The sequence below is a fragment of the Ranitomeya variabilis genome, chromosome 4, assembly GCF_051348905.1.
Source record: "Ranitomeya variabilis isolate aRanVar5 chromosome 4, aRanVar5.hap1, whole genome shotgun sequence".
NCBI lineage: Eukaryota > Metazoa > Chordata > Amphibia > Anura > Dendrobatidae > Ranitomeya > Ranitomeya variabilis.
Genome location: NC_135235.1, coordinates 435,543,520 through 435,557,455, shown reverse-complemented (window position 1 = coordinate 435,557,455; position 13,936 = coordinate 435,543,520). Strand labels below are relative to the sequence as shown.

Here is a 13,936-nt window from a genome sequence, read left to right as displayed (position 1 = left end):
CTATAAGGTTTTATTAGAAGGTTGCAGGTGATTTCTTATCATTTTTTGCATTAGTTTGCAATAGGCAAAGAAATAAGTGAGCCCTAATATATAACCATTCGCATAGTCCCTGCAAGCTGTCAATGTAAAGCAATGACCCTTGACATTCTATAATTGTTGAGTGTGTGCATGTCATTTATATTTGTCCCTATAGTTTGGGGAGATACATATTCTAAAGAATGAAGGAAAAAAAGGTACTCCGGCATAGAAAAATATAAAATTTGGTCTTTAATGAAAAAAATTCATAAAAACAGGCACAATGCGGACAACATATACATCTCAGAGAGCTACCAACCGATGCTTTTTGACACTCCGGTCTTAATCATGGTTAAGACCGGAGTGTCGAAATACATCAGTTGGTAGCTCTCTGAGATCTATATGTTGTCCGCATTGTGCCTATTTTTATGCATTTTTTCCATTTAAGACAAAGTTTTATATTTTTCTACGCTGGGGTACCTTTATTTTTCATTCTTTGGAACTTGCACGCCCAGGCGGCTCCGTGTGTGGAACTCATTCTTGGAAAGAGACTGCAAATGGTGAGCTGACTTTTCCTGTTCCCTATTCCTTCTTTATATACCTATCATTCTGACTTACGAAAAATGATGGTAGGTATAATATAGCAGAGATTGGTATATGTAGTGATGATGGTAGGTATAGTATAGCAGAGATTGGTATACATAGTGAAGCTGGTAAGTATAGCATATCAGAGATTGATATACGTAGTGATGACAGTAGGTATAGAATAGCAGAGATTGGTATATGTAGTGATGATGGTAGGTATAGTATAGCAGAGATTGGTATATGTAGTAATGATGGTAGGTATAGCATAGCAGAGATTGGTATACGTAGTGAAGCTGGTAAGTATAGCATATCAGAGATTGATATACGTAGTGATGACAGTAGGTATAGAATAGCAGAGATTGGTATATGTAGTGATGATGGTAGGTATAGTATAGCAGAGATTGGTATACGTAGTGATGCTGGTAAGTATAGCATAGCAAAGATTGGTATATGTAGTGATGATGGTAGGTATAGCTTATCAGAGATTGGTATATATAGTGATGATGGTAGGTATAGTATAGCAGAGATTGGTATATGTAGTAATGATGGTAGGTATAGCATAGCAGAGATTGGTATACGTAGTGAAGCTGGTAAGTATAGCATATCAGAGATTGATACACGTAGTGATGACGGTAGGTATAGAATAGCAGAGATTGGTATATGTAGTGATGATGGTAGGTATAGCTTATCAGAGATTGGTATATGTAGTGATGATGGTAGGTATAGTATAGCAGAGATTGGTATAAGTAGTGATGATGGTAGGTATAGCTTATCAGAGATTGGTATATGTAGTGATGATGGTAGGTATAGTATAGCAGAGATTGGTATACGTAGTGATGCTGGTACGTATAGCATAGCAGAGATTGGTATAAGTAGTGATGCTGGTAAGTATAGCATAGCAGAGATTGGTATATGTAGTGATGATGGTAGGTATAGTATAGCAGAAATTGGTATACGTAGTGATGATGGTAAGTTTAGCATATCAGAGATTGGTATACGTAGTGATGCTGGTAAGTATAGCATAGCATAGATTGGTATACGTAGTGATGATGGTAGGTATAGCATATCAGAGATTGGTATATGTAGTGATGATGGTAGGTATAGTATAGCAGAGATTGGTATACGTAGTGATGATGGTAGGTATAGTATAGCAGAGATTGGTATACGTAGTGATGATGGTAGGTATAGCATATCAGAGATTGGTATATTTAGTGATAATGGTAGGTATAGTATATCAGAGATTGGTATACGTAGTGATGATGGTTGGTATAGTATAGCAGAGATTGGTATACATAGTGATGATGGTAGGTATAGCATAGAAGAGATTGGTATACGTAGTGATGATGGTAGGTATAGAATAGCAGAGATTGGTATACGTAGTGATGATGGTAGGTATAGAATAGCAGAGATTGGTATATTTAGTGATGATGGTAGGTATAGCATAGAAGAGATTGGTATACGTAGTGATGATGGTAGGTATAGAATAGCAGAGATTGGTATACGTAGTGATGATGGTAGGTATAGAATAGCAGAGATTGGTATACATAGTGATGATGGTAGGTATAGCATCGCAGAGATTGGTATACGTAGTGATGATGGTAGGTATAGAATAGCAGAGATTGGTATACATAGTGATGATGGTAGGTATAGCATCGCAGAGATTGGTATACGTAGTGATGATGGTTGGTATAGTATAGCAGAGATTGGTATACGTAGTGATGATGGTTGGTATAGCATATCAGAGATTGGTATATGTAGAGTCGCTGTAGAAAACCTATTTTTGACATTTGAAACAATTGATTTAGGAGAAGGGGGATCCTACTAAATTTCAAGACTTGAGCTCTGCTACAGCTATACAAACAGCATCATATATTTCAACACTTTAGCTTCTGCTGAACCCTCTATGCGAGGTAAAGCGTATGATAGGAATATATTCGAGAATAACACAGTAACGTGCTTTAATAGCTAATCTACAGCAATTTGAATGATTTCATGCTGTAATAAGTAAATCTGAGCCACATGATTGCTGCAGTCAGTCTGCTCATGCCAATAGTATAAATCACCTGACCACCTCAGTACTGTATATCACTTGATCTGTTTGTAACATAGGTGTCACTGTTGACTTTACATAATGGCTTTACAATTGGGTGACAACTCTGAGTGTCCCTCTGTTCATGTCACTTATGCCATTAATCAAAGAGCAGATAAAGAGGTCTTGCCCTGAGGGGATTACTAGAGATGACACCTTTTCAAGAAGACTTTCATGTCCAGTCCATCTACATATTGGCCACTAGGAAAACCGAAAAGCTTGGCATAAGTTGGTATACAACGTATTGGTCCCATCTACTGTGAGGTTCTCTGACACTCGGTGAGGCTTTCATACTAGTGGATTGGACCGTCCCAATTGGGGTACACCTTGTCCCTGGTGGGATTACTTTTACATTTTTTTTAATTAACAACAGTGTTTACCAGGTGCCCTTTATTATTTATATGTACTATTACTTTTTACTTACTTACGGCAGGGTATGTGTTCATTTTGCTTCTAGGTTTCGTATGTTAGCTAAATCTAAGAAGCCTAGAAGGAGCAGATCTTGGCTTTTTGCACATGTAGCAGAGCTGAATTAGTCATTCAGAACTTTTTTTTATAGATACATTTTTGGAATTATCTGCATGCCTATTTTCAGTAACGTACATGAAGTTGACAGAATCAGCTCAGCGACGTGACTATACAATATTTGTATTTTTAGATGTCATTTTTTTTTTTGGGGGGGGGGGGTTTGGAAAGGTTGTCAAAGCAGGGAACACACAGACATGAGAGCAGAAAGCAGGAACATAAGTGCCAGCAAGTTGTGTGCATTTCAACTGGGAGGCTCTGTCTTGACAAAGAGTCAAGTTTCAACACTGCCATACCACAATTGTAGGTGTGAAAGACACGTGTTCTTTCTAAAGGCAATGTCAGGCAGTACAAAACCAGAGACACTAGGGAGGCTTAGCCCTTTCCCTCCTCCTTTACAACTCTGCCCTCAGCAAGTACACACGACTCACTCACTCCAGTGTCTACCAGGCAAGAAACAAGACACCATCCCATAAATTACAAGCTGGGCAGCAATATATACAGATGTAGCAGAGCTGAAGTCTGAGCTGTCTTTAACTCTTTAAGGCTGCATTACTATCAAATTTTCCCTAAACAAAACACGCACTGAATTTACCAGCAGTCCCATGTAACATAACAATGAAAAAGTGCTAAATAACAAACTCGGCACTGCTACATCTGTCACCCTCCCACACTGCCACACTCACTCCCCTCCAAAAAAAAGTGCTATCATAGTGTTAGAACAGTTAAAAACAGCATACCCTGATAGGAACACATGTAGGACATAAGGGAAGAATGCCAAGGTTGAATATTTTAGTGGTTTAATTCTAATCTGCACTGTTTCTTTACTACAAAGAGATAAAAATAAAAGAATAAATAGCAGATAGTCTTCATTTACAAGATTTCTGACTCCCAAAAAAAATGTGTTCTCTGTATATACAGTAGCTGAAAAGTCTTTTTTTTTTTAATCTGAGGTCCATCAAGGTATTTTCCCAAATAATGGAAATAGCATCTGGAATAAAGTATTAAAATAATTAAAAAATAAATTTAAAACAAAAAAAAATTGCTTCGCGATGCGAAGTGCTCTTTGTATATAAATACAGATACATTAGTCAAATAATAATAATAATAATTATAAAATAAAAAGTAGAACTTGAACCAGATAAATTGCCTTGGAAAATGCAGTAGACACTGGTTATTTAAAAGAATAATACTGACCTTTTAATAGTAATTTAAACTGGTACCATATATACATACATATACATTCCTACATATTACAGTGCATACAACATTAACCATTAAAGCCAGCTCTTTACTGAGGTCCATGGAGTCCTAGCAGGAGCACTTGCACTCAGATATGATGGGGTACTGTATGGGTATCCACGTGCAGCGCTGGTTTAGCCTGCGTTGACATCTCCACCTTAAGATGGTCAGATGCATGGACTTGGAAACTTTACAAACCATCCCCTCTGGTACAGAACAAGACCTCTTAGTGTAGCAGCTGCCCACTTTCATGTATCGGGGCCAAAATCTGATGCCCAAGTCATTCCACGTGTATAGGACAGGACAGAAGGTTTGGGACCAGAGCCACATCTGAAGCTTCCTTCTCAGCTTCTTACTCAGTCTGTGCTTCTTTCCTTGGAGACCCTCATAAAACTCCAGTCCCTTGATTTCAGCTGGCATTGCCCCAGAGGGCTTCAGCCTTAGGAGTAGGTCAAGCTCTGCCAGGTCCTCTACTCCTAGTCTCTCCTCAGGCAAGTTGATGGCCATGAAGTTAGGGTCAAAGTGGCCACCCAAGAGAGTCCTCAGCTCAGTCTCATTAAGATCCTTTTCCTTGGGATCGAATATAGGGTCCGGATGTTCAATAAGATCCACCAGGGGTAGCTTTTCACTAGGAGCTGGTCTGATGTGTAGGTAATGCTGGCAGCCAGCTTGGTCTATTCTGAGTCCCAAGAAAACCACTAGGGCATATATAGTCACAAGGCACTGGGAGTGATGATCCATGCTGCACAGAGCTGCAAGAACTCAGTGACCTGGGCTATCCTCTCTGGGCACAGATCATAAATGATGCATCAGAAGAAGGGATGAGGGGGCTTTGGAGAAGTTAGATGGTCCCCCCCCTCTCATTGCAGTCCAGCACAAGCAGCTCAAGTCTTGTCTCTTCTCCAGTCCTGATGGCACCAGTTTGTCTGCCTGCTGGCTCCAGCCTCCCCCTTGTTAAATATTCTCCACTTTCAGCTGGATCACCATGGTAACCAGGGACTCAGTTTCTCCAAGAGAGGATAATAGGGGAGGTAGGATGAGAATGATGAGGATGATAGTAATGACACACAGTCCATGCAGCACAGGCAATCCTCAGCTGTGCACATGGGGGCTCCTGCCAGCTCCTGCACTGCTGCCCTGCTGCCGGAGTGCACAGCTCTGTCCCAGTCCCTCTGGCTACTTTGGATTTATTAGCCGGGATCCATAGGGCTGTGATGTCATGCAGGTTTAAGTAGTGTGATGGCCTGTGGTCATGGTTGGTTGCTTCACTGACACCTCCCTCTTTCACTTGAATGGTGGATAGGGGGGTGTCGGTGGTGCCCAGTCTCTGCGGGCTGCAGCCAGTGGGACCCGGTGTCTGTCGCCCTCTGCTGGTGGCTGTGCTCCCCAGGACACGCTCGGCTGGGACTGCTCTGCTCCTGTACCACGCACTAGTAGCGCGTGTATGGAGGGCGCAGAGTACGGGGGTCTCCAGCTACAAGCCCACTTATAGAATGGACCCAAAATGGCACAGACTGGTGGAATCACTGCTGAGAGCAAAAGTGGAGGAATTCCCAACAGCAAGAAACTAAAGAGAGAGAAAAACACAAAGTAAGAAAGATTTATAGATAAATAATGTGCTATACAAATAGATATGAGAGAGCGATTCATGGATTAAAATATAAATATAAGAGATAGATAGATAGATAGATAGATAGATAGATAGATAGATAGATAGATAGATAGCTATGAGATAGATAGATAAATAGATAGATAGATAGATAATATATAGATAGATAGATAATATATAGATAGATGATAGATAGATAGATAGATAGATAGATAGATAGATAGATAGATAATATATAGATAGATAGATAGATAGATAGATAGATAATATATAGATAGATGATAGATAGATAGATAGATAGATAGATAGATAGATAGATAATAGATAATAGAGATATAAATATATATATGATAGAACGATACATAGATGATAGATAGCAAGATAGATAATAGATAGATTGATAGATATTAGATAGATGATAGATTGATAGATAATAGACAGATGATAGATAGATAGATAATAGATATAGATATATCTATATATGATAGATAGATAGATAGATAGATAGATAGATAGATAGATATATGATAGATAGATAATAGATAGATGATAGATAGATAGATAGATAGATAGATAGATAGATAGATAGATAGATAGATAGATGATAGATAATAGATAGATGATAGATAGATAGATAGATAGATAGATAGATAGATAGATGATAGATAGATAATAGATAGATGATAGATAGATAGATAGATAGATGATAGATAGATAGATAGATGATAGATAGATAGATAATAGATAGATAGATAATAGATAGATAGATAGATAGATAGATAGATAGATAGATAGATAGATGATAGATAGATAGGTGGCTAGATAGATTCATTTCCAGAGCAAGCAGCCGTGTCTGTGCCCCCCACCCCCACAGCCCATGTGCCTGCTGTCGTCCTGGCCCATCCCGGGCATGGGTCTCCTCCATTGGAGGGCGGCTGATCACTGTTTATGTTGGCTTTTATGAGGGCGCCTGTGCCGGAGCCTTGTGGAGCCAGGATGCTGCGTGTTTGTCTTCGAGCCTCTCTCCGCTCCATATATCACGGGTGGACAGAGCTGCAGGCTCCACACATTGTCCACACACTTCTCGCCTGTGCAATAAATTCTTTGGTGAAAGTTGGTTAATATGGGCTTCCCGCGGCGATCACACACATCATCCCGCGCCCTCCTCTGCTGCGGGCATCACACTGGCACCTCGGCTTAACCCCTCACTCCCCAGGCTCCCGGGCTGCAGCCTTGCCGAGCCCCGCTTACTGCGAGCAATGCCAATAAAGCTGTCCCGGGAGTTTGTGATCTCGGTAGGATTTATGAGGTAATATTCCCCGGCCTCACAGAGCTCGGGAGCGGCAGGGCGCTCACTTGTCCTCCCATTAACCAGCACCAGATATTGATTTGTTGTCGGCTCTCTCTAAACTGGAATTATGGAACATTCTGAGAGAATAATTCCAGCCTGGCTGTCACCTTGTCACAATGTGTGGTGTCTGGTGCTGGGACCCACCGGGCTTGTCACCAGCCTTCCCAGGATCCCTCCCTGCCTGGTGATTACTTACATGTAGCACCAACATAGTGTGTAGTGCAGCCAGCTGTCCTGTCCCACACTCTGCCCTCTCTCCATCATACAGTCACATATTATGTCTGAATTATACCCACAGCACCCGGGTGGGCTCGGACTGGCCCACGGAGGAAGCGGTAATACCCCAGAGGACCCCTGTGCAGGTGAGCACCCCACATAGGGCGGATATATCAGATAAGTCCGCAAGGACAGGGTCCTCTCCCCTCTGTACCAGTCTGTCATCATAAATTTGTGTACTGTAAATGATATCTATACCCTGTATATAACCCCTTTCTCATGTACAGCACCATAAAATTAATGGTGCTATATAAATAAATAATAATAATATATCACTGGTGCAACCTGTGCAGGTGAGGGCCCCACATAGCGCGGACTTATCAATAGTGGAACCTGTGCTGGTGAGCGCCCCACATAGCGCGGACTTATCAATAGTGCAACCTGTGCAGATGAGGGCCCCACATAGGGCGGACATATCATTAGTGCAACCTGTGCAGGTGAGGGCCCCACATAGGGCGGACATATCATTAGTGGAACCTGTGCAGGTGAGCGCCCCACATAGGGCGGACTTATCATTAGTGGAACCTGTGCAGGTGAGGGCCCCACATAGGGCGGACATATCATTAGTGCAACCTGTGCAGGTGAGGGCCCCACATAGGGCGGACATATCATTAGTGGAACCTGTGCAGGTGAGGGCCCCACATAGGGCGGACATATCATTAGTGCAACCTGTGCAGGTGAGCGCCCCACATAGGGTGGACATATCATTGGTGCAACCTGTGCAGGTGAGGGTCCCACATAGGGCGGACATATCATTAGTGGAACCTGTGCAGGTGAGGGCCCCACATAGGGCGGACATATCATTAGTGCAACCTGTGCAGGTGAGGGCCCCACATAGGGCGGATATATCATTAGTGCAACCTGTGCAGGTGAGGGCCCCACATAGCGCGGACTTATCAATAGTGGAACCTGTGCAGGTGAGGGCCCCACATAGGGCGGACATATCATTAGTGCAACCTGTGCAGGTGAGCGCCCCACATAGGGTGGACATATCATTGGTGCAACCTGTGCAGGTGAGGGTCCCACATAGGGCGGACATATCATTAGTGCAACCTGTGCAGGTGAGGGCCCCACATAGGGCGGATATATCATTAGTGCAACCTGTGCAGGTGAGGGCCCCACATAGCGCGGACATATCATTGGTGCAACCTGTGCAGGTGAGCGCCCCACATAGAGTGGACATATCATTGGTGCAACCTGTGCTGGTGAGGGCCCCACATAGGGCGGACATATCATTGCTGCAACCTGTGCAGGTGAGGGCCCCACATAGGGCGGACATATCATTAGTGCAACCTGTGCAGGTGAGGGCCCCACATAGGGCGGACATATCATTGGTGCAACCTGTGCAGGTGAGGGCCCCACATAGGGCGGATATATCATTAGTGCAACCTGTGCAGGTGAGGGCCCCACATAGGGCGGATATATCATTAGTGCAACCTGTGCAGGTGAGGGCCCCACATAGCACGGACTTATCATTAGTGGAATCGGTGCAGGTGAGGGTCCCACATAGGGCGGACATATCATTAGTGGAACCTGTGCAGGTGAGGGCCCCACATAGGGCGGATATATCATTAGTGCAACCTGTGCAGGTGAGGGCCCCGCATAGGGCGGACATATCATTAGTGCAACCTGTGCTGGTGAGGGCCCAACATAGGGCGGACATATCATTAGTGCAACCTGTGCAGGTGAGGGCCCCACATAGCGCGGACTTATCATTAGTGGAACCTGTGCAGGTGAGGGCCCCACATAGGGCGGACATATCATTAGTGCAACCTGTGCAGGTGAGGGCCCCACATAGGGCGGACATATCATTAATGGAACCTGTGCAGGTGAGGGCCCCACATAGGGCGGACATATCATTAGTGCAACCTGTGCAGGTGAGGGCCCCACATAGCGTGGACTTATCATTAGTGGAACCTGTGCAGGTGAGGGCCCCACATAGGGCGGATATATCATTAGTGCAACCTGTGCTGGTGAGGGCCCCACATAGGGCGGACATATCATTGGTGCAACCTGTGCAGGTGAGGGCCCCACATAGGGTGGACATATCATTAGTGCAACCTGTGCAGGTGAGGGCCCCACATAGCGCTGACTTCTCATTAGTGGAACCTGTGCAGGTGAGGGCCCCACATAGGGCGGACATATCATTGGTGCAACCTGTGCAGGTGAGCGCCCCACATAGGGTGGACATATCATTGGTGCAACCTGTGCAGGTGAGGGCCCCACATAGGGCGGACATATCATTAGTGGAACCTGTGCAGGTGATGGCCCCACATAGGGCGGACATATCATTAGTGCAACCTGTGCAGGTGAGGGCCCCACATAGCGCGGACTTATCAATAGTGGAACCTGTGCTGGTGAGCGCCCCACATAGCGCGGACTTATCAATAGTGCAACCTGTGCAGATGAGGGCCCCACATAGGGCGGACTTATCATTAGTGGAACCTGTGCAGGTGAGGGCCCCACATAGGGCGGACATATCATTAGTGCAACCTGTGCAGGTGAGGGCCCCACATAGGGCGGACATATCATTAGTGGAACCTGTGCAGGTGAGGGCCCCACATAGGGCGGACATATCATTAGTGGAACCTGTGCAGGTGAGCGCCCCACATAGGGTGGACATATCATTAGTGCAACCTGTGCTGGTGAGCGCCCCACATAGCGCGGACTTATCATTAGTGCAACCTGTGCAGGTGAGGGCCCCACATAGGGCGGATATATCATTAGTGCAACCTGTGCAGGTGAGGGCCCCACATAGGGCGGACATATCATTAGTGGAACCTGTGCAGGTGAGGGCCCCACATAGGGAGGACATATCATTAGTGCAACATGTGCAGGTGAGCGCCCCACATAGCGCGGACTTATCATTAGTGCAACCTGTGCAGGTGAGGGCCCCACATAGGGCGGATATATCATTAGTGGAACCTGTGCAGGTGAGGGCCCCACATAGCGCGGACTTATCAATAGTGGAACCTGTGCAGGTGATGGCCCCACATAGGGCGGACATATCATTAGTGCAACCTGTGCTGGTGAGCGCCCCACATAGGGTGGACATATCATTAGTGCAACCTGTGCAGGTGAGGGCCCCACATAGCGCGGACTTATCAATAGTGGAACCTGTGCAGGTGATGGCCCCACATAGGGCGGACATATCATTAGTGCAACCTGTGCAGGTGAGCGCCCCACATAGGGTGGACATATCATTGGTGCAACCTGTGCAGGTGAGGGTCCCACATAGGGCGGACATATCATTAGTGGAACCTGTGCAGGTGAGGGCCCCACATAGGGCGGACATATCATTAGTGCAACCTGTGCAGGTGAGGGCCCCACATAGGGCGGATATATCATTAGTGCAACCTGTGCAGGTGAGGGCCCCACATAGCGCGGACTTATCAATAGTGGAACCTGTGCAGGTGAGGGCCCCACATAGGGCGGACATATCATTAGTGCAACCAGTGCAGGTGAGCGCCCCACATAGGGTGGACATATCATTGGTGCAACCTGTGCAGGTGAGGGTCCCACATAGGGCGGACATATCATTAGTGCAACCTGTGCAGGTGAGGGCCCCACATAGGGCGGATATATCATTAGTGCAACCTGTGCAGGTGAGGGCCCCACATAGCGCGGACATATCATTGGTGCAACCTGTGCAGGTGAGCGCCCCACATAGAGTGGACATATCATTGGTGCAACCTGTGCAGGTGAGGGCCCCACATAGCGCGGACATATCATTGGTGCAACCTGTGCAGGTGAGGGCCCCACATAGCGCGGACATATCATTGGTGCAACCTGTGCAGGTGAGGGCCCCACATAGGGCGGACATATCATTGGTGCAACCTGTGCAGGTGAGGGCCCCACATAGGGCGGACATATCATTGGTGCAACCTGTGCTGGTGAGGGCCCCACATAGGGCGGACATATCATTGCTGCAACCTGTGCAGGTGAGGGCCCCACATAGGGCGGACATATCATTAGTGCAACCTGTGCAGGTGAGGGCCCCACATAGGGCGGACATATCATTGGTGCAACCTGTGCAGGTGAGGGCCCCACATAGGGCGGATATATCATTAGTGCAACCTGTGCAGGTGAGGGCCCCACATAGCACGGACTTATCATTAGTGGAATCGGTGCAGGTGAGGGTCCCACATAGGGCGGACATATCATTAGTGGAACCTGTGCAGGTGAGGGCCCCACATAGGGTGGACATATCATTGGTGCAACCTGTGCAGGTGAGGGCCCCACATAGGGCGGATATATCATTAGTGCAACCTGTGCAGGTGAGGGCCCCACATAGCGCAGACTTATCATTAGTGGAACCGGTGCAGGTGAGGGTCCCACATAGGGCGGACATATCATTAGTGGAACCTGTGCAGGTGAGGGCCCCACATTGGGCGGATATATCATTAGTGGAACCTGTGCAGGTGAGGGCCCCACATAGGGCGGACATATCATTAGTGCAACCTGTGCAGGTGAGCGCCCCACATAGGGCGGATATATCATTGGTGCAACCTGTGCAGGTGAGGGCCCCACATAGGGCGGACATATCATTGGTGCAACCTGTGCAGGTGAGGGTCCCACATAGGGCGGACATATCATTGGTGCAACCTGTGCAGGTGAGGGCCCCACATAGGGTGGACATATCATTGGTGCAACCTGTGCAGGTGAGGGCCCCACATAGGGCGGATATATCATTAGTGCAACCTGTGCAGGTGAGGGCCCCACATAGCGCGGACTTATCATTAGTGGAACCGATGCAGGTGAGGGTCCCACATAGGGCGGACATATCATTAATGGAACCTGTGCAGGTGGAGGCCCCACATAGGGCGGACATATCATTAGTGCAACCTGTGCAGGTGAGGGCCCCACATAGCGCGTACTTATCATTAGTGGAACCTGTGCAGGTGAGGGCCCCACATAGGGCGGATATATCATTAGTGCAACCTGTGCAGGTGAGGGCCCCGCATAGGGCGGACATATCATTAGTGCAACCTGTGCTGGTGAGGGCCCAACATAGGGCGGACATATCATTAGTGCAACCTGTGCAGGTGAGGGCCCCACATAGCGCGGACTTATCATTAGTGGAACCTGTGCAGGTGAGGGCCCCACATAGGGCGGACATATCATTAGTGCAACCTGTGCAGGTGAGGGCCCCACATAGGGCGGACATATCATTAGTGCAACCTGTGCAATTGAGGGCCCCACATAGCGTGGACTTATCATTAGTGGAACCTGTGCAGGTGAGGGCCCCACATAGGGCGGATATATCATTAGTGCAACCTGTGCTGGTGAGGGCCCCACATAGGGCGGACATATCATTGGTGCAACCTGTGCAGGTGAGGGCCCCACATAGGGTGGACATATCATTAGTGCAACCTGTGCAGGTGAGGGCCCCACATAGCGCTGACTTCTCATTAGTGGAACCTGTGCAGGTGAGGGCCCCACATAGGGCGGACATATCATTGGTGCAACCTGTGCAGGTGAGCGCCCCACATAGGGTGGACATATCATTGGTGCAACCTGTGCAGGTGAGGGCCCCACATAGGGCGGACATATCATTAGTGGAACCTGTGCAGGTGAGGGCCCCACATAGGGCGGACATATCATTAGTGCAACCTGTGCAGGTGAGCGCCCCACATAGGGCGGATATATCATTAGTGCAACCTGTGCAGGTGAGGGCCCCACATAGCTCGGACTTATCAATAGTGGAACCTGTGCAGGTGAGGGCCCCACATAGGGCGGACATATCATTAGTGCAACCTGTGCAGGTGAGGGCCCCACATAGGGCGGACATATCATTAGTGCAACCTGTGCAGGTGAGCGCCCCACATAGGGTGGACATATCATTGGTGCAACCTGTGCAGGTGAGGGTCCCACATAGGGCGGACATATCATTAGTGCAACCTGTGCAGGTGAGGGCCCCACATAGGGCAGATATATCATTAGTGCAACCTGTGCAGGTGAGGGCCCCACATAGCGTGGACATATCATTGGTGCAACCTGTGCAGGTGAGCGCCCCACATAGAGTGGACATATCATTGGTGCAACCTGTGCAGGTGAGGGCCCCACATAGCGCGGACATATCATTGGTGCAACCTGTGCAGGTGAGGGCCCCACATAGCGCGGACATATCATTGGTGCAACCTGTGCAGGTGAGGGCCCCACATAGGGCGGATATATCATTAGTGGAACCTGTGCAGGTGAGGGCCCCACATAGCGCGGACTTATCAATAGTGGAACCTGTGCA

The 13,936-nt window shown here is 47.1% G+C and overlaps 1 protein-coding gene across 1 annotated transcript; it reads right to left on the bottom strand.

The window, feature by feature from the left end:
- Nucleotides 1–3,997: 3,997 nt before the first annotated feature.
- Nucleotides 3,998–5,864, bottom strand: NOG (noggin). The gene has a single exon (XM_077257597.1). It carries the CDS (start codon nt 5,195–5,197, stop codon nt 4,526–4,528), a length of 672 nt encoding a protein of 223 aa, XP_077113712.1. The 5' UTR covers nt 5,198–5,864; the 3' UTR covers nt 3,998–4,525.
- Between the last annotated feature and the right edge of the window lie 8,072 nt (nt 5,865–13,936).

What these genes read in the sequence shown, in the direction of transcription:
- NOG (XM_077257597.1), bottom strand. Translation starts at nt 5,197, where the DNA reads ATGGATCATCACTCCCAGTGCCTTGTGACTATATATGCCCTAGTGGTT.